The 21,526-nt window shown below is 52.3% G+C and overlaps 1 protein-coding gene across 2 annotated transcripts; it reads left to right on the forward strand.

The window, feature by feature from the left end:
* Positions 1–1,356: 1,356 nt before the first annotated feature.
* On the forward strand, positions 1,357–20,413 carry Spi1 (Spi-1 proto-oncogene). 2 transcript variants are annotated; one of them, XM_042275634.2, is made up of 5 exons: positions 1,357–1,663; positions 4,085–4,184; positions 17,816–18,003; positions 18,855–19,020; positions 19,675–20,413. In XM_042275634.2, the coding sequence occupies exons 1-5, from the start codon at positions 1,358–1,360 to the stop codon at positions 19,992–19,994; spliced, it is 1,080 nt and encodes a 359-aa protein (XP_042131568.2). In that variant the 5' UTR covers position 1,357; the 3' UTR covers positions 19,995–20,413. The 2 variants fall into 2 exon arrangements, with proteins under 2 accessions (XP_042131568.2, XP_042131569.1); XM_042275635.2 differs by having other exon boundaries at positions 1,370–1,663; positions 4,088–4,184.
* The last annotated feature ends 1,113 nt before the right edge of the window (positions 20,414–21,526 follow it).

The following is a 21,526-nucleotide window of genomic DNA, read 5'->3' on the forward strand; positions in this document are numbered from 1 at the left end:
TAGGTGGGTGAATGGGTAGACAGATAGACTAATGGATAGGTAGGCAGGTGGATGGATGGATGGATGGATGCAATTAGTGTTACAGATTGAGGGATAAATGGATCGGTGGATGGGTGGATGGATGGATGGGTGGATAAGTGGATTAGTAGATGGATAGATAGATAGATAGATAGATAGATAGATAGATAGATAGATAGATAGACAGGGAGATGGATAGATAGGCAGACAAATGAATGAATGGATATATAGGCTAAGTGAATAGATGGCTGTGTGGGTGGAAGAATATATGTGTAGATGGCTGAATGAAGAGATGAACAGATGACCAGATTGGCAGGTAATTATATAGAGGATGAACAGATAAAAATATAAACTGTTATCAGATGGATGGGACGACATGTGGACAGACAGGTGGTTAAATGGACATGTCTCCAAACAAAAGGATGAGTGGATGAGCTGATTGACAGGTCGAAAAATAAATGAGCAGTTGGATGAATAGATAGATGAGTAAGTGTATGGCTGGTCTGATGGGTTGGAGAGATGAACAGATAATCAGAAAGAGAATAAGGGTAGGAAAATATGAAAGGATGAACATACAAGAGTTATAAACTAGGAAGACTAGATAGATAGTCACATTCCAGGGTTGGGGAAACTGTCTCTAGGGATCTGGAAGCAGCTGTGGTACTTAGCTGGGCAGGGAGGATATAAAAGGCCAAGGCTTAGGCAGGCAGCGGTGGCGCACGCCTTTAATCCCAGCACTCAGGAGCCAGAGGCAGGCAGATCTCTGTGAGTTTGAGGCCAGCCTGGGCTACAGAGCAAGGTCTAGGACAGGCTCCAAAGCTACACAGAGAAACCCTGCCTAGACACCCCCCCACCCCACCCCCACCCCGCAAAAGGCCAAGGCCCTTCCCAGGTGGAAGGGAAGCCCACTTGAGGGGCCAGGAAAAGAGATAGGATGTGCTAGCCCCCAGGTCCACTGTGGGCCCTGACTGCTTTAGGTAGACCTCGCAGGCATTGCAGGGCCCACAGGAAGAGCCAAGCCTGGCAGGCAGCCTTAGGATCAAAGTCCTCCACCTGCCAAATTGCCCCTAGAAATTAGGGACGTCACTATTCTGATCCCAAAGAGGCGACTAGGCCACAGTAGTCTGAGAAGAAGCTGGTATTACTGGGCTGGAAGAATGGACCACCTTAGAAGACCTACCGATGGAGCCAGCAGAGGCCTTCTGTGGTCACGCTAGCCTTTCTCCCTCCCAGCCCCAGTTTCCTCTGGGCAGGGGGCCTGGCCCCATAGCCTCCCAGGGCAGTCCTTGAGCACCACCTGCCCCAGCCGGCCAGAGACTTCCTGTAGCGCAAGAGATTTATGCAAACGGGTTGGGGCGGTGATGTCACCCCAAGGGGACTATCTCCCAGTGGCAGGCCCTTCGATAAAATCAGGAACTTGTGCTGGCCCTGCAATGTCGAGGGAGGGGGCTCACGCAGGGCTCCTGTAGCTCAGGGGGCAGGCCCGAGCCCTGCGTCGGACCCACGACTGTCCAGGCCCCCGACGGGGCACCCGGTCCTGAGGGGATCCGCACTGATCCTCACCGAGGCAGGGGATCTGAACAACTTGGAGCTCAGCTGGATGTTACAGGCGTGCAAAATGGAAGGGTTTCCCCTCGTCCCCCCTGTGAGTACTGGGGCTTCACTACCTGCCCAGCCTGGGGCCCTGGGATGTTTGACCGTCTGCCCCCCACTAACCCACCAGCTTACCCGCTGCCCTCCGGCTCCCTATCAGTGGGAAGTTGGTGTTTCCTCCCCGGAGCTGCTGGTCTGAGACCTAGCGAGGGGCCATTGGCTTCCTTAGAGCATGCCCTGGCGGGCTGAGGGTTGCCGGCTGGTCCCATGGTGGGGCTGTGATCGGTGGGGCCTGAACAGCTATTTATAGGTGGGGCCCAGTGGTAGGCCAAGCTCTAGGGCAGGGTACTGGGCTGAAGGCGGTGAGGGCGGCTACTGAGCGGCCATGGATGAGGAGATCCGAATTGGCCTAGGGGCCACCGGAGGCAACAGGAAAAGTTTCACCCCATGACCCGTGGGCTCCTGAGACAAAGACTGAGAGAACTCTGGGTCACCCAGGGGTCTTCAACATTCAGTCTGTGGCCTGGCATAGAAGAATGGTTGTGGATCAGCTCCGGGCCTCCGTGGACCTGAGAGTCTGAGGGCTGTGGCCAAGGCAGGCTTGAGGTCTCGGGTCCAGGCTGGGCAAGAGTAGACCCAGGGCAGAAACACGGTAGTTAGATTTGTTGTAGGGCTGAGCTCAATAAGACATGGGTGAAGGATGGGGCCGGGATTGGCGCTGGAGTAGGAGGACCTGGAGTGAGTCTTCCACTAGAGTCGGGGTGGACAGGGCTCACTGTCCCTTCTGACTTAGTGACAGTGGCAGTCCAGAGTCCCTTGGAGAGGGTCCTCTGCCTTTCTCCTACCCCTGGAGGTGCTGGACAGTGAGGAAGGGCTGAGCAGGGCCTGGCCACCTGACTCAGCTTTCCCGAACAGATCCCTCTTCTACCCCACCCAGCCTTAGAGCCCTAGGAGGCACCCCAGGCCTGACATCATAGCTAATGCCCTGCAGCGGGGACAGGCCCAGTGTGCTGCCTGGAAACCCGCGCGCGCGGGGGTTGGGGGTGGGGTGGGAACAGGGGGCAGCTTCTGGCCCCTCACAGTGTAGCAGACAGGGCAGGCCAGACCTCACTGTCCTCACCCTCCTCTTGACCTTCTCCCACCTGGGATGGAGAAGGTGCTCGGGCAAGCGCGGGTGATGAAGGTTGTCCCAGACAGGGTCCATTCTGCCTCAAGGAAAGCCACTGTCCCTGACCCTTGACCTCCCCCTGCTGAAGCCCAGGCAGATATGGGCAAGGGGCAGACCTTGAGCTCCTACACCAGCTCCTTCGCTCCTCTCTCCAGCCCCAGAGGCCATTCCCAGTGCCTCTTGAGTGGGTGGGCTCCCAAGGCAGCGCCGGCCCACCCAGCAAGCCCTGAGGGCCACAGTGACTATTGTGCAATCCTCGGGCACAGTCTGCGGGGGTGGAGAGAGGCCCGGGGACTGTCGGGAAGGCTCGGGTGTGCATATCCCTGGGCCCAGCAAGGGTGGGGAAGGAGATGGAGGAGGCAGAGGGAGAAGAGAGGGGAAGAGAAGATAGAGGGAGGGAAGAAAGACGGAGAAGGACAAGGAGGAGGGGAGAGAGAGAGGAGAAAGTAACAGGGCCAGGGAGCTGTCCATCAAAGATACCGAGGAAGGAGGGACCGCCAAGGCCCTCTTCCCTTGGCCCCCAAGACCTGCCTGGATGACCTTTGCACAAATAAGTCACCGGCACGACAGTCACCCCGACGGTCCTGTGCCTGCCTGGGGCTGGACTGACCGAGGCTAACAGGGAGGGAGAGGTGGGCTGGGCCCGCCATGGCAGAGGGGTGTGCAGGGGGGCTGTGGGCGGCTCTGTGGACCAAGTGATGGCTGGAATGGGGTGTGTGAGCATGTGCGTGCCAGTCTATACGTATGCCTGCCCCGGTGAGCGCACAGTGGTGTGTCCGTGAGTGTGACTGCTCCCTAAGAGGGATTGTAAGGACTTGTGTGAGATGTGGGGCCCATGAGAGGGTGAGCATGCCTGCGCGTGAGATAGGAACCCAAGAGTGAGCGTGTGGACATGTGAGGGTGAGTCCCCGTGGGGGTTTTGTGTATAAGTGTGTCACAGTTGTCCACGTGGGGCAAGGGTGCACAGATGTGAACGGGAAAAAAGCAGTATGTCCCCACAGGCGTGGCTGTGAGCGTAAGGGTGCAATGGAGGATGAGCAGAAGAGGGGGGGGCTGCAGCCTCTTCTCAGCCCTGGTCCTGCTGACCTCTGACCTCTCCGCCCATCACTGCCTTACCACACTCTCCTGAACCTCCCACCGTCGCCTCGCTCGCTCCCTGTATCCCTGAGCACTCTGGATTCTAAGCAAAGGCTGGGCTGCTCCCGGGTGCCTCCGTCAGGGAAGGTTGCAGGCAGGCCGTAAACTTAGCTGAAAATCTCCCGGAGTCTCCCCGACAGCTCAGGCCCTGACACCTTCCTCTCTCAGCAGCCATCGGATGAGCTGGTTACTTATGATTCTGAACTCTACCAACGCCAAACCCAAGACTACTACTCCTTTATTGGCAGCGATGGAGACAGCCATAGCGGTGAGTACATTGTCCACCACACCTCATCCCACCCTGGACGGGGCGCTGAGCATGCCCTGGGGCTGGAGAGAGACAAAGACTCCCGAGGCTACTTGGGATTCTGAGAATAACGTGAAGGTAGCTAGTTCATTCCTGAATCCCATAACTCCTGCCCAGACCTGACCACTGAGCACCTTCCCTGTGTCAAGGGCAAATTGCTTTCTCATTTACCTTGTCTGATCCTCGAGGCCTTTTTAAAAAATAGATTTCTTTTCATCCTATATATTCTAGTTGTGGTTCCCCTTCCATAACTCTCCCCAGCTTCTCCCTGCCTCCCCACCACCCAAATCTGTGCCTTTTCTTCCTCTCTCTCATTAGAAAACAAACAGGCATTTAAAAAATAAATAAATAAGATAAAATAAAAAACAAACAAACCAGAACAGGATAAAACAATTAAACAGAAAAAAGAGCCAAAGAAAAAGCACCAGGAACACATATAATCATAGAGACAGACGTTGTCTCTGTGAGTTCAGGGCCAACCTTGTTTACAGAGCAAGTTCCAGGACAGCCAGGTCTGTACAGAGAAGCCCTGTCTTGAGAAAGTAAACCAAACCAAAAAACATAGAGACACACACATTCACACACACAGAAGTCCCATTAAAAACACAAAACTGGAAGACTATAAGGTTAAAAAAAAAAAGTGCCCAGACAAAACACTGTGAGACAAAAAAAAAAACCCCCGAAGACACCTTTGAGTTTGTTTTGTGTTGACCATCTACTGCTGGGCGTGGGACCTGCCCTTCAGTGTGAGACTCCATTGGAGAAGACTAAGTTTTCCTTTGTGAGCTGTTATCAATTGGAGATAGCTTCTGCGTTAGGGATGGGCGTCTTCCATCCACTGCCCCTCAAGCGCTGGGACCCCATCTGGCTTAGACCCGTGCAGGCTCGGGGACTTTTTAATAAATGAGGATAGGCAGGGAGCTGAGTGCCTTGAACAGACCAGTGGATTCTGGTCCAGGCAGTCTCCTCCACGCCGGTTCTTTTTCCTGACCACTCACGCCACCTCTCCCTCTCTGCTTGTCGTCACATGCTCACATCATCGCATTCCCGCCCTGTTCGTTTACAGAGCGGCCCACAGCCCCCCTGCACACCCCTCTGCCACGGCGGGCCCAGCTCACTCCTCCCTCCCTGTTAGCCTCCGTCAGTCCAGCACAGGACCGTCGGGATGACTGTCGTCCTGGTGACTTATCTGTACAAAGGTCACCCAGGCAGGTTTTGGGGGCCAAGGGACAGAGGGCCTCGACTGTCCAAAACCCCCTTTGGTGAGCTTCCCCCCTCACTGTGTGACTAGTAGCTCGTCTCACTTGCCGCTCCTGAGATTTGGGGCTTAGTAACTCTGTTCCTGAGAGGCTCAGCAACACTTTTATCTCTTCTGCTAGACGCCAGAAGGGCCACCAGTTATGACAGCCATCTCTGCCGTCCCCTGCTGGTGGAACAATGCTGGGCCAAAGGACAGTCTCTGACTATCCCTTTTGGAGCAGACACCAAGGCCCCCGAGTCTGTTGGAGGTGGGGATGAGGACTGGCCCCAACTGTCCCCCCAAACTCAGCCTTGTTCTGCAGCAGGTTAAGGGGAAAGAGATCAGACTTTAGTGATTGGAACCTGGGCGAGGAGAGAACAGGCCACCAGAAATGGATCTTGGCTTCTAAGCAGCATAGTCATGTTGTTCCAGACTGGACTGGGGGACTCTCCATGATGCCTGCATCTGGAGACTGAAGGTCAGAGAAATGCCAAGTGCCACAGCTGAGGGAGGCCTCACACCTGACAGCCACACCCAGGCCTGTCACACGGTTAGGGTGCTTTCGTGTGGACGCCAAACCTTGAGAACACTCTCACCTGGCATCCAGCATGAAATCTTCCTGGAAGTGTTCCCTAGAGAGAAGTATATCCACTCAAAGGCGGGGCCTTCTTTCAGATCCCCAGTTCTAGAAAGGCTTTCAAACACTCTCTTTTGTTCTTAAATGTATTCAGTGTGTAAAAAATGTACACTCCCTGGGTTAAATCCCGATAACATAGGCTCTTTCTCATCCTACATTATCCCTAGCTGTTCCCCTCACCCAGCTTAAGAACCAGGTCCGAGTGACATTGACCGCACATCCACCCTTCCATTGGGCAGTTGGAGGACCAAGCGAGGTCCCTCTGGGCTTGAAGAGGGCTCCCCCTGGAGGCCCTGGCCTGGCAAACACACAGGGCCCTGAGCCCCTTTCTCATCCGGGCGCTCTCTCCTTGGCCTGACATGTTCAGGCCACAGGCTTTGGAGGCATTTACTTCGCGTCTTTGGTCACTTTGGTTTTTGCCTTTACACAGTCGCCCACATATCCAGAAAGCAAATGGGGCTGAGGCTGGGCCCCTGGAGCGAGCACATCACAGGAAGCCTGGGCTCTTCTGGCTCAGGGTCCCAAGTGGGCTCTTTGTATCTGGGGCAGGGCTACAGGAATGACTATTTGTGTCATCATGGAACTCTACTTAAGGCATGAGCCCAGAATTCCTGCAGATACCCCCAGTGTCTCTGGGTGTCCCTGTCCATTCCTCACCTCTGCCATCATTACCTATCTGAGCATTGCTGTCCCTAATACCTACTGGAAGTCACTGTTAGAAGATTCAAGGAAAGTCTCCTGTCCCTCACATCCTCCCACTGACTTCTGCCTGCCTTCTGGGTCCACACTTTGAGAAAGTGATGCTTGGTGGAAAAACTTTGGGGTGACCTGGCTTCCGTGCTGAGCCCAGACTCACCGATTGTGTCCCTTTGGGGCAAGCAACAGAGCCTCCCTGAGTGCCCCTTCCTCATCTGGAAAATGAGATGAGGAGCACCTTAGAATTGTAACGGGCCAATGAGGCGGCAGGTGTCCCCCGTGAGGTTGTGTGTTCCATGCTGAGACCAGGACAGGGGGAGGCTCAGTATGTGTGGTTAGCATGACTGTACCCCGAGCTAGCAGCTTGGGCCTCAGTGGTTCTCAGCCTTCCTAATGCTGCGACCTTTCATACAGTTCCTCAGGTTGTGGTGACCCCAGCCATAAAATTATTTCATTGCTTCTTTGTAACTGTAATTTTGTGACTGTTATGAATTGTAATGTGAGTATCTGATATACATGATATCTGGCCCTCAAAAGGGTCACGGCCCACAGGTTGAGAACTACTGAGCTAGGGGAATGGGAGAAGGACAGAGGTCTCTGTGATAGGCCATCTAGGTCATTGTTTACTGACCTGGATGATAGCCATCCACCTATCCATCTGTCTGTCCATCCATCCATCCATCCATCCATCCATCCATCCATCCATCCACCCACTCATCCATGCATTTACCCTTCTACCTGCCTACTCTACCCACATCCTTCCTCCCAACTACGTCCACTAATTTACATGGCTTCTCTGCTCCTCAGTGCTCAGAAGCCCTGCTCACATGAATGGTCAGGGAAGCCTTTAAGAGGGTAATGGCTGAGTTGAAATCTGAGTGAAGAGAAGGGACCACGCAGTGAGGTAGATGGGGACAGAGAATGACAAATTCAAGAGCAGGGATCCCTCAGCAGAGCACAAAGGACTACAGATCACCAGGAGACAAAACGACGCCAAGGTGGCCGTCGAGGGGCAGACCGAAAATGGCTTGAAGGCCACGGAGGAGTTGTATCCTGTGTCTTCACATTTGCTGGGGCAGCTCTCCACCAGTAAGCTCCAATAACCCTGCCGGAGAGCTCTCAACAGCGAAATTACATGATCTGAATAAGCTTATGTGTGGTGAAAATTTGAATACACTTCCTATGTTTATATTTACTTTGTACACATGTGTGTGTGTGTGTGTGTGTGTGTGTGTGTGTGTGCTCTCGCGTGTGCACTTGTAGGTCAGAGGACAACTTGTTGGAGCCATCTTGTCAGCCTTAAATACATTTTAAATACTTAATTTTGAACTATTAAAATGACACATACTAGCCGAGCGGTGGTGGTGCATGCCTTTAATCCCAGCACTCCGGAGGCAGAGGCAGGTGGATCTCTGTGAGTTCGAGGCCAGCCTGGTCTACAGAGTGAGTTCTAGGACAGCCAGGGCTACATAGAGAAACCCTGTCTTGAAAAACAAACAAAAAAACCCAAAAGACAAATACTCAGGATCTGGAGAGACGGTTCAGCAGGTAAGAGCCCTGGCTGCTCCTGCGAAGGACCCGCGTTTAGTTCCCACATGGTGGCCCACACCTGTCTATGACTCATGAGCACCACACATGCACGTGGTGCATTGACATGCATGCAGACAGAACACATGCACATAAACACATATAAGTAAACCTTAAAACAACAAGCTGTCCCTGCCGCAGTGTGAGAAATACGGCATAGGAAGCAAAGCCTGCCCCCCCCCCTCCCCCCCCCCCCGCAGCTGCTGCGGACAACACTGTCTGTTGTGTGGAAGCTTCGAGGTCTACCTATCTTCCTGGTGTTGGATACTGCTGATAGGACTAGTCGGCCTGCTCTGGAGAATGCCCTGTCCCTGTCCCTCCCTTCAAAGCACTGGATTCCAGGGGGCTGCCACCTCCACTAGAACTTATGTGGGTACTAGAAGTTGAACCAGGGTGCCCATGTTTGGATGCTCACGGCCTTATCCACTGTGCCATCCCCCGAGCCCCACAGACACTGAGTTTTCCTGAGAGCCTTCTAGCTGCTGAGCGGGCATGGATTAGCTTGGTCTTCCTGTTTGAGACACGTAACCTGTTCACGCAGGCTGTGAGGAGGGACTTTTGTTGTTGTTGTTTTTACGAGATGGTTTTCTCTGTGTAGCCCTGGCTGTCCTGGGACTCACTCGAGTGTAGACCAGGCTGGCCTCGAACTCACAGAGATCTGCTTGCCTCTGTTTCCCGAGTGCTGGGATTAATGGCGTGCGCCACCGCATCGAAGAGGGACGTTTGACAACAGCCATTCACTGCACACCGCTCACATTTCTGCGGGCTTCCCACTGTTCCGTGGGAACTCATTTGAACAGGAGATCCCATTGTTATGATCCTGTGACGACGACATTTGCTGAGCCACCGAGTGTCCTCTGTTTGCCGGCTCCCCCTTTTCCTTGTGTTTCTCAGGAGTACTGTTGAGAGGCAAGAGGAGCCCAGACGGCTATTGGGGTGTCTTGTCTGGGTCTTAACTTTTCCACAATGACACCCACTTTTCAGGACTTTTATAAGGACAGAGTGAGCCACTATATGCAGAAAGCCCAGGACAGGAGTTCCGTCAGAAGCTCCAGTGAGGCCATGTGGGAGGTGAGGTGTGGCTGATGGAGCTATGGGGTTCTCTCTCTTCCTGTCTATTCCATGCTCTCACCTGGTGAGCAGCAGTGTGGCCATGTCAAACTTCAGGGTGAAAATCATCTCGTTTTCTGTTAGAAAACCTGAAAGCATTTCTCCCAGTCAAAATGGGCGAATGTCTGGTTCAGTGAGAGACTCTCTTTCTCTTTCTCTTTCTCTTTCTCTCCTTCTCCTCCTCTTCTTCCTCCTGCTAACGAGATGGAGTTTCACTATGTAGCCTTGGCTGCCTTGAACTCATTGTGTAGACCAGGCTGGCCTTGCACTCAGAGAGATCTGTCTGCCTCCTCTCAAATGCACCGTCATGTCCAGAGAGAGACTCTGCTTCAAAGAACAAAAAAGAGGCCGGGCGGTGGTGGCACACACCTTTAATTCCGGCACTCAGGAGGCAGAGTTAGGAGGATCTCTGTGAGTTCAAGGCCAGCCTGAGCTACAGAGTGAGTTCCAGGAAAGGCTCAAAGCTACACAGAGAAACCCTGTCTCAAAAAACCAAAAAAGAACAAAAAAGGTGTAGAGTGTAGAGAAAGACCCTTGAAGTCCCCCTCTCGCTTCTGCATGTGCACACTCATCTAAGCACACACACATATATGCAACACACACACACACACACACACACACACACACACACACACACACACACTGAAACAAAGGGTTAGAAGGTTTTGAAGGTATCACAAATATACACATAGTATAAAATTTACCATCTGTGTCTATCTATCTATCTATCATCTATCTATCTATCTATCTATCTATCTATCTATCTATCTATCATATATCTCCTACCTACACGTGTGTGGACATGCATGTACCACAGCATGGAGGTCAGAGTCAGTTCTCTCCTATCATGTGGGTCCTGGGGATCAAAGTCAGGTCGTCAGGTTAGGTGGCGAGGGCCACTGTCAGGGCACCATCTGATCGTGCAAGGGTGTACTGGGTGCTGGTAAAACACACTCACAAAGGTGAGGCATGGGGCATGGTGCTTCATGCCTGTAGTTCCAGCACTTGGGAGACCAAAGACAGAGGATCAAGAGCTCAAGGTCAGTGTCTAAGTGAGTTCAAGACTAGCCTGGGTTACAAGGCCCTGTCTCAAACAAAATAAACAAAACAAAAATACATTCACAATGTTATGCATCCATCACCATTATCTTTTGAACTCACCTTGCCAAAGTGAAACCCTGTGCTTATTAAACAACTTCCCATTCAGCTTCTAACAGCCTACATCCTCCCTTCCTTCCTTCCTCCCTTCCTCTTCCTTTCTTTTCTTCCTTCCTTCTTTTTTATTACTTTAGTGCCTCCAGTAAGTGGAGTCATCTGCAACTTTCCTCTTATAACCGACTCATTTCACCATGAGAATGTCCTCAAGATTCACCCATGCTGTAGCACATACCAGAATTTCTCTCTTTTTAAAGGTTGTATAATATTCCACTGAATGAGTACAGTACATTTTGGAAGGCAACTATGCTCACTACCTAGACCACCACATTTTGCTTAATGGCTTGTCTATTGATGGATACTTCTGCTGTCTCTACTTTCTGGCTATGGTGAATAAGGCTACTGTGACCCTGGGTTCACATGATCTCATTACTCTGACTTATATTCATTTAGACGTACGCTCACAAATGAAGTTAACGAACTTGCTGGGTCGTGTGTGTGTGTGTGTGTGTGTGTGTGTGTGTGTGTGTGTGTGTTGAAGATTTATTATTATTATTTTTTTTTAAGACGGGATCTCACTTTATAGCCCCAGCTGGCTTGGAACTCACCATTGTAGATCTGGCTGGGTCAAACTGATCCACCTGCCTCTGCACTGCCACACCAGGCTGTTTTTATTATTTTTAGTTGTGTGTAGTAGGTGTGTGTGTGTCTGAGTGTGGGTACTGTACATGAATGTAGGTGTCCATGGAGGTCAGAGGCATTGGATACCCTGGAGCTGGAGCTACTGGAAGTTATGAGCTACCTAATGTGGGTGCAGGGAACTGAACTCAGGTCCTCTGGAAGAGCAGTGAGTGCTCCTAACTGTTGAGCCATCTCCTCAGCCCCTCTTTTTCTTTGAGGAGCTGCTGGGCTACCTTCCATAACGGCAGCCGCAGCTTGACAATCCCAACTACAATGAACATTGTCATTTCCTGTTGTTGTTGTTGTTGTTGGTTTTTAGGAAACAGTAGTCACAGGGCTGGAGTCCGCTCACACAGCCCTCTAACCAACCATTCACCCTTCTTTGCGACTGTCCTTCTCTCTGTCTACCAAACCTCCCACCCCGCTCACATTTACTTTTCCATCTAATAAATACACCAAGTGTCTTTTCTGTGCAGGCTAGATGCTGTGGGGTGGATAGGATGCAGGAACTGCCAGATTCAGCTCTGTATCAGGGGATAATCAAAACTCCACTCACTCATAAGTGGATTCTAGATATAAAATAAAGAACAATCAGACCACAACCCATAGAACCATGGAGGCTATATATATAGCATGGAGGTCCCTAGGACGACTGTGGCTTATAATAAATTTCGGTTTTACTCAATTATTGAAAAAAAATAGCCAAATGAAAGGAAACACATGAACTATGAACCAAAGGCTGAGGGGCCCCCCGGCTGGATCAGGCCCTCTGAATATGTGAGACAGTTGATTGGCTTGATCAGTTTGGGAGGCAACTAGGCAGTGGGACCAAGTCCTGTGCTCATTGCATGAGTTGGCTGTTTGAAACCTGGAGCTTAAGCAGGGACACTTGGCTCAGTCTGGGAGGAAGGGACTGGACCTGCCTGGACTGAGTCTACCAGGTTGATCGCAATCCTCAGAGGAGGATTTGCCCTGGAGGAGGTGGGAATGGGGGATAGGCTGGGGTTAAGGGGAGGGCGTGGGAGGGGGGAGAATAGGGGAACCCGTGGCTGATATGTAGAACTGAATGGTATTGTAAAATAAAATAAAATAAAAACAACAAAACAACAAAACAAAACAAAACAAAACAAAACAAAAAACGCTAGGATACACTGTCATCAGCACACTCCCTCCCTAAATAAAACACTAAAAAAAAAAAAAAAAAAAAAAAAAAAAACCTCCAGTAACCAGGATACATAGTAGCAAGAAACAGGTGCCATGAGCCTTCTGCTCTCTGGGTCTCGGCAACACAGCAGCAGACTTTTCGGGAGAGGCTCTCGCTGTCTGTCCAGCAGTGATAGTAATTTCCTAAGAAGTATTTTTTTTGGGGGGGCGGCTTTTTGATTCCTTATCTTTAGTTGTTTGTGTTTTGTTGAGACATGGTTTCATATAGCTTAGGCTAGCCTTGAGCTTCCTATATAGCTCAGGAGGGCTTTGATGCTCTTCTGTAAAGATTCGCTTTTATTATTTTAATTTTGTGTAAGTGTATGTGTCTGCATGTGTGTGTCTGCGCATGTGAGTGCAGGCGTCCTCAGAGGCCAGGGGTGTTAGAGCCTTTGGAGCTCAAATTATAGGTTGTTCTGAGCTGCCTGACATGGGTTCTGGGAACCGAACTCAGGTCCGTTGGAAGAGAGTGAGTGCTCTTAACCTATGAGCCATCTTTCTAGTCACTGATATTCTGTATTGAGAGTACTTTGGCTCTTCTGAGGATAGCCCTGGCCTTCAGGCTGGGCTTTCTGTTCTGAGGATAAGGTCAGCTGAGTGACTCTTAAGGCTCGATGTTTTGTGATCTGAACACCACTTTGTTTTTGTCCTAGTAACAACTAAGTAAGATGAGGGGGTAGAGAAATAAGAGATCAGGACAAATGGATTGCCAGTGTAGTGCTACTCACTTGTGACCTCAGCACAGGAGGCCAGCCTAGGCTCTCTCTCAAGACCCAGCTGGGTGGCTGGGTGAGTTACAAACGGCTGACAGGTATGGAGGTTGTGTGATGGGCGGCTAGATACGCGGATAATGGTTGGATGGACAGATGTGTACAGAAAGATGGAGGGAGCATCAGTAGAGGTTTTCAGGGTCACCATAGGTCTTACTTGAAGCCAACATTACTTACATCAGTAGCCTTGATCCCCAGAGCTAGCCCAGTATGGTAAAAGTTCAGCCTCTGGAAGGACACAAAAGTGGCTTTGGATCATGACACTACACTGTAGACAAAGTCTTAACCTCTTTTTTTTTTTTTTTAATTTTGAGATAAGTTCTCTCTATGTAACCCTGGTTGTTCTGGAACTTGCTATGTAGATCAGGTTGGCCTCAAACTCACAGAGATCCACCTGCCTCTTCCTCCCAAGTTCTGAATTAAAGGCAGGACTTAACCTTTGGAATCACAGCTTCCTTAACCGGAAGGGAAGGGCCCGCTCTACCTCCTCAGAGTTAGAGTACGGGTTAAAGAGATGAAGTGGGTTCCATTCTCAGCATGACGCCTGGTGCACTGTAAGTTAGCATCAGTGATCCTCTCAAGCATTGAGAGCTTCTGCATGGTGGATGCCTACAGGATGTAGAAGCAGACATGGAGCTGACACCAGATATGCAAATGACATGATGATATCCTCTGAAGAGCTGACAGTTATGCTAACGGGTGTTGGGGGAGCCTCTAGGCAGAGGCCAAGTGTCACAATAAAGGGACAAAAACGAAGTTGAACATTGCGTTCATGAAGAGTTGTCCAAGCCAGGTGTGGTGGCACATGCAGGTAATGCTGGCACTTGGGATGTAGACACAGGAGGATCAAGGCTTCAAGCTCATCCTCTGCTATATAGCAAGTCTGAGGCTAGCATGTGCTAAATGAGACACGGTTTCAGAGAGAGAGAGAGAGAGAGAGAGAGAGAGAGAGAGAGAGAGAGAGAGAGAGAGAGAGAACAGTTGTTTAGAGCCAAGCATGATGGTTCAAATCTGTAATAAAGCAAGAGGATCACCATAAATTAAAGGCTATCCTAGACTATATGGTAAATTCTGGGCCAGCCTGGGCTATAGAATGAGACACAAGAAATGAGGATCAGGAGACCAGAAAGGCTAACCTTTGTTCTCTGAATGATTTCTCGAACGAACGTTCTCTTTGGGACCCCATATTTGGAATGAGTTTGTTTACCAGACTATTGGTTTCACAATTGCTTGGGCACCCAGATCAAGGGGAAAGGTGAGGGTTTGAAACACTTGTAACTCAGGGAGTCCTGGCCACAGCCTTCAGGAGACTGAGAACAGGGGGCAGAGTCTCACATCCCCCCCACCCCCCACCCCGGGGGGGGGGGGGGGGGGGGGAGGACGGGACTTCACATTCCTGCTGTCCACAACAGCTTAGGGAAATGCTAGCCTTAGGCTTCCAGCAGCACAGTGAGCTAGTAGAGGTGTGGTTGGAAAGGGTTCGTCCAGAAGCTTTTCAGCCCACACCTAGAGAGCTGCAAACCTTCAGGGCTCCTGGAGCTGGAGCTGGAGTGGTGAGGGGTGGCCAGGGGACGGTAAATGGTGATGGCCAGGAAGGTGCTGAAGGTGGTCTACCGAAGAGGAAGCTGGGTCTGCAACCCAAATCCCAGAGCCCTGCTCTGTCGTCTCAGGGTTGTGACCTTTGTTTTCGGTCCTGGGTCTTGAACCCGGGACTTTGTGCATGGGAGGCAGGTGCTCTACCACTGTGCTATAACCCTGGCCTTTTTGTTTTGAGATAAGATCTTGCTTTCTAGCCCAAGTTGGCCTCAAACTTTAAAAAACATTTTATTATTATTATTATTTATTTATGTCTCTCTGTCTCTGTCTCTGTCTCTGTCTCTCTCTCTCCCTATGCACGCAAAGTTATGCTTTAGGAATCCAGAAGAGGGTGTTAGATCTCCCGGAGCTAGAGTTACAGAGGTTGTGAGCTGCCATGTGGGTGCTGGAAACTCAGCTCCCCACTCTCTGTAAGAGTAGCAAATGCTCTTAACTACTGAGCTATTTCTCCAGACTCAGGCTTCAAACCTTTGTTTCTGAGACAAGGTCCAGACATGGCCTAGAACTTGACTTGCAGACAAGGGTGGTCTTGAACTCACAGAGATCAATCTGCCCCTGCCTCTGGAGTGCTGGGATCAAAGGTGTGTGCCACCAGGCCCGGCTCGCCTTTGTGTTTCTTTCCTCTACTTCCTGACTATTGAGATGATTACAGATGTGCTGAGATTACAGATGTGCTGACACAGTCTTTTAGAATAAATGAGCACGATGAGGGTGAATGTTCTTCACCGGGTGGCGGTGATGCACACCTTTAATCCCAGCACTCGGGAGGCAGAGTCAGGAGGAGCTCTGTGAGTTCGAGGCCAGCCTGGTTTACAGAGCAAGATCCAGGCACCAAAACTACACAGAGAAACCCTGTCTCGAAAAAACCAAGAGAGAGAGAGAGAGAGAGAGAGAGAGAGAGAGAGAGAGAGAGAGAGAGAATGTTCTTCCTTTGTGCCAGGCTTTATTCTCAGAGCTCCGCAGGCATCAGATAACTCGTTTTATCCCTCACAGTATATGGATAGGATGGGTATAAATTATTACCCCTATTCAAATGAGGACACCGAGGCCCAGGACCATGCAGCAGTAAATGTTGCAGCCAGGGCTTGATTGCAGCTCCAAGGCACGTGCTTTTTCGTCTCTGTGTCACGCAGTCTCCCAGAGGCGGGTCCCTGCTGCCTGGCCCGAAAGATGCCGCACAGGAACGAGGTCTTAGTAACGACCTCTTACGTGGGGAATAAGAGGCTCAGAGGGAAAAAGAAAAAGCCTAGGGTCACAACACAGCTCCACTGGGCAGGATGAGGAAAAAGCCAGGCCTGTAATCCTGAACCCCGAGAGGCTGTGTCTGGATGGTCACAAGTTCAAACTCAGCCAGGGTGAGACCCTGTCTCAAAACCCAACACGGATGGGTAAAAGAGCTGAGTAGGCAAAGGCACTTACTGGCCCGACTTGAGGCTGATTCTCGGGGCCCCTGTGGTGGAAGGGGGGAACTAACTCCCCAGTTGTCCTCTGACCTCCACATGCACAGCGTATCTGCCCCCACCCAATAAACACTGTAATTCTAAAATGAGTCCCAGGGCTGGAGATGGCTCAGCCGTTAAAGGCCAGGCTCCCAACTAAAAGGAGTCCTATACCCCGTACAGAGCTGGAAGGCGCATGTCATTTCTTAGGGGATGTGTGGACAAGGATATGTCTGTGTGAGAGACAAGGAAAAAAAAAGAAGATGATAGGCGTGCATGCCTGTACATGCACACATGTACATACGCACACGTACATGGTCTCTGGTGTGCTTGCCCTGATCGGGCACCTTCCACGCTCCTTTAGGTCACATAAGGAACTCTCTCTCTTCACACCACATTTTCATTTTTGTCTTTCTTCTTATTAAATTTATTTATTTATATATGCGCGCGCACGTGCGACGGCATGTATGTGGAAGTCTGAAGACAGCTGACAGGAGCTGGCTTTTCCTTCCACTCTCTAGGTCCTGGGAATTGAACTCAGGTTGTCACGGTGGTAAGAGTTTTTACCAGCTGAGCTATTTCACTAGGCCCCCCAACATACTTTCTTCTGGACCCCAAACTATGCCCAAGAAGTCCCACAGACAGGCGGCAATTTTTGTTCCTGGAAAAGGTGCCCCGAGAAACCACACCATGGATCTTCCCAGGGCTAAGTGTGACTGCATCCTAGGGTTGGGTCCACCCTGCCACAGACACCAGACACCCACGGGGGCTTTCTGGGGAAATCTGTTCCTTCAGCCTCCCGGGAACCTGGGTGTGGCCACCCCTGGCTGTGGCTTTACGGAAGCAGTGCCCCTAAGTTTGGGCACACTCTGGTGTGTGAGAAATGTCAGCCCTGTGACTTTGCAATCATACCCTGATCATGTGACAAGAGTCCATGCTTGTGACTTTAGGTAGTCAGGAGTCTGTGGAAGGTCACAGAAGCAGGGAAAGGAATCAGCTTTCCAGGGGCCTGCTCTGGGGCTAGAAGCCCTTAAGAATGTGAGCTCATTTGAATTCTCCCAATAACAATGCCACCTATTTTATAGGTGGGTCCACTGAGACCAGAGAGGCCTAGGCCTGTGCTGAGGTCACACAGCCAATGAATGGCAAAGCCAGGATTCAGGCTTGGGCTCAGAGGAAGCCTGTGTGTCCCTGGGCCCAGTCCCAGGATGAAATGGTTACTGAGAACAACGCCAGGCATGGCGGGAAACCCAGGACCAGGCTCCACCACTGTTAAGGACTTTCATCTTGGCATGTATGTTATAGGAAACCTCTCTAAGCCTGAGTCCTTTCTAGAAAACAGCAGTGTAGTACATGCAATTATAGGAGCTGATTTAATGTAAACTTCGGGCTCAGTCTGAACGGTTATTTTGTGTTATGATGTCCTTTACCTGCTCTGGCACCCTGGCTCACCTGCTCCTCCCCGGCTGTCCCCACAGATCATTACTGGGACTTCCCCACACACCACGTACACAACGAGTTCGAGAACTTCCCCGAGAACCACTTCACGGAGCTGCAGAGTGTGCAGGCCCCACAGCTGCAGCAGCTCTACCGCCACATGGAGCTGGAGCAGATGCACGTCCTCGACACCCCCATGGCACCCCCCCACGCCAGCCTCAGCCACCAGGTGCGAGCTGCCGGCCGGCCTCCGTGCCGAGCCGTGGACCTCCAGGCCTGTGGTGAAGGCATGGAGGCTTCACAGGAAGCTGACATAGGCTCTTACTCAACGTGGCTTCCTGCTCCACAGAGCCAACGGCAGCTGGTACCCCAACGGCTGTGCTGACCTCCTGACTGACCTTATGAACCCACACTTTTATCTCACGGAGGATGGACAGACCCCATATGACACCACCCCCCCCCCCGCCCCCGCCAGCCCTCAGCCACCCTTCCCCACCCATTCCTGTAGGTGGGCCCTTAGGGTCCCACTGACTCCAGCCCCCTTTTTCTATCTCTGCACATCCCCAGTGTCTGAGTCACTGAATGCTAGCCTCTACCGACCTCCTGGCTCCCCATTCATCTTCATGACTGACCCTTCCCTGCTCCAGGGACCCGAACCCCAACCAGGGACCTCTGCCACCTCTCACTGACTGCCACAGCCCTTCCATTGGCTCCTCAGCTCCTTATGAAGCCCCACCCACTTCCTCATAACCAACTCGCTGCCCCCCAGCACCTCCCCTCCGTTCCTAGTCCACTGCCGGGCCAGATGGCCCCTGGGCATGCGTGAGAGTGCAGCATTCCTTCCTTCACCCGCCCTGAACCAGAGGCCACGGTGGGAAGGGTGCGAGGCCCAATAACTAGCAACCTGTTGCACCATGACCCGCGTCCCTGAGTTTTGGTCCAGACGCGCCCCTAGTTTTCCATTCTCAGTTTTCCTGCCCCTGCTGACCACTGCCCAGCACTCCGTCTGGCACCCAGCCAACCCCTGCGGCCACCCCGGGCTGCCCCTTATTGACTCCGAGCCCTCCCTTCCCTTCGCAGGTTTCCTACATGCCCCGGATGTGCTTCCCTTATCCGTCCTTGTCCCCAGCCCACCAGCAGAGCTCAGATGAGGAGGAGGGGGAGAGGCAGAGCCCCCCATTGGAGGTGTCTGATGGAGAGGTTGACGGTTTGGAGGCTGGGCCAGGTCTTCTGCATGGGGAGACAGGTAGGGTCCAGCCCCTGATCCAGCTGATCCTAACTGCGAAGGCCAACTGGTCCAGCAGCCATGTCTCAGAGCTGTGTGGTGTGTGTGTGTGTGTGTGTGTGTGTGTGTGTGTGTGTGTGTGTGTGTACATCAGCATTATGTGAGTGTGTGAAAGGGAGACGGTATGTGTATATGTGAAGGCCTAAGTGTGTACAGGCCCGTAAGTGTGGGGGCTTGTGAGCATGTGAAGGCCTGTGAGTATGTGAGGGTCTGAGTGTGTGAGTACCTGTGAGTATGTGAAGGCCTTATGATTGTGTGAGGGGGCCCTGGGTGTGTGTAAATTCTTGTGAGTGTGTGATGGACGGTGAGTTTGTGAGGTCTTGAGTGCGTGAGGGCCTCTGAGCGTGAGAGGTATTGTAAGTGCGTGAGTGCTCGTATGTAAATGCCTGTGGACAGGCATGTGGATACGCGGGAGAAGATACAGATATATGTGTGGATGGACACGTGTGACATGCAGGTACGAGAACATGCATGCACACAGGGGTGTGTACGTGAGTGGGAGTGGGTCCACGTGTGCTCGCCCCTCCCACCTCCCACGGTCAGCGGCTGCCGGGAGGGTTTCTGGGAAGCCCTTGTGTCCCGTCCACACCCCACCGGAGCGCCCCTCTCCCGCAGGCAGCAAGAAGAAGATTCGCCTGTACCAGTTCCTGCTGGACCTGCTGCGCAGCGGCGACATGAAGGACAGCATCTGGTGGGTGGACAAGGACAAGGGCACCTTCCAGTTCTCCTCCAAGCACAAGGAGGCGCTGGCGCACCGCTGGGGCATCCAGAAGGGCAACCGCAAGAAGATGACCTACCAGAAGATGGCGCGCGCGCTGCGCAACTACGGCAAGACCGGCGAGGTGAAGAAGGTCAAGAAGAAGCTCACCTACCAGTTCAGCGGCGAGGTGCTGGGCCGCGGAGGGCTGGCCGAGCGGCGCCTCCCGCCCCACTGATCGCCCGCAGAGCCCGCCAGGCCCCCGGCCCCCGCCGGCCATAGCATTAACCCCTCGCCGGGCCCGGACACAGGGAGGACATTCCCAGGGCCGAGGCAGGACTGGGGGCCCGGCCTCGCCCCCGCCACGCCCGGCTTGTCCCGCCCCGCTTCGCCTCCCACCAGGACTCTAGCCGGGGCCCCAGGGCCGCCTGGGCCTCGGACCCCACCCGAGGGTCAGCCTGGCTTAGTGGCCACGGTGCTTCCTTGGGAGTCTGGCGTCGGTACATCTTTGTATATTGAATTGCTCTTCTTAAGGCTCTTCCTTCCCCCTCCTCCCCCACCCCTTAGCCTCCCCCTCCTCCCCCACCCCTTAGCCTCCCCCTCCTCCCCCACCCCTTAGCCCCCCCCCCCAAAGAAGTAAAATTATTCTCAGCTGTTCTCCCCGCGCAGAGTCTCATTCACGAGTTTGTGCGTGCCTGGGTGCCAGGGTGCACTCCCCGGCGCACAGATGTCTGGACCCTGGAGACACGGGGACCATGGACACACAGAGGTTGTTCCTAGTGAAACAAGTCCTGGGCTGTTCATTCAGGGGCTGGGATCGTATTGAAAGGCCCTGGGCACCAGTGAAGCTTGAACTCATGATCTACTGAGTTAGACATGATCTAGTTAGACATGATCCGGTAGAGATTGATGGTGGTGACTACGCAGTGGCCCAGGTATTCTGATCATTTAGCATCTGTCAGCTTTGAGGTGAGGAGTCTAAAATATCTCCCCATTTTATAGAATGGGAAACTGAGGCTCACAGTAGTTAAATAACTGGTTCAATGTCACACAGCGGGGGAGCGGCCAAGCTGGGTCCGCTCCAGGGCTGTCCATCACTCCAGTGCAGGGTGGAAGCTCCGCTTACTGGAAGAGGAAATGCTTCAGTTAAGTCCAAAGCTCCAGGCACCACCCAGCATTCAGGACATTTTGTTCGTGAGCTTTTCCGTGTGAACCACCTCTCAAGCCCAGCCACGAAGCATTTTTAACAGACTCCAGAGGCAAAACCTTGGAGTCTCTCCGGCACAGCCTTGCTTCTAAGCCCTTGCTCCCAGGGGCAGCAGACAAGGGATGTCGTAAACATCTTGCTTCATTCAGGTGGTGGCAGACAGGGAGTGAGGAAATCTCCCAAAGCAGCCTGCACACGCCTGGAAACACAGACCCTAGGGATGGATGGTAGGGGAAAGACCCTTGCACACCTCCTGCACAGGTGGGTTCCTTGGCCTGATTCCCCCTGTCAGGCTGCAGGGCCTCAAGAGAAGGCTATGGGATATGAGCTAATGATAGCCCAGTGGGGCATTTGTTTTTTCAAGACAGGTTCTCTCTGTGTAGACCCAGCTCTCCCAGAACTTGCTCTGTAGACCAGGCTGGCCTCGAACTCAGAGAGATCTGCCTGTCTTTGCCTCCTGAGTGCTGGGATTAAAGGCGTGCGCCACCACCGCCCCCACCCCCCGGGCCAAGGAGCAGGTTTTTTTTTTTTTTTAATATATATATATGTATAGATATAGAAAT

Source organism: Peromyscus maniculatus, chromosome 4 (genome assembly GCF_049852395.1).
Source record: "Peromyscus maniculatus bairdii isolate BWxNUB_F1_BW_parent chromosome 4, HU_Pman_BW_mat_3.1, whole genome shotgun sequence".
Taxonomy (NCBI): Eukaryota; Metazoa; Chordata; class Mammalia; order Rodentia; family Cricetidae; genus Peromyscus; species Peromyscus maniculatus.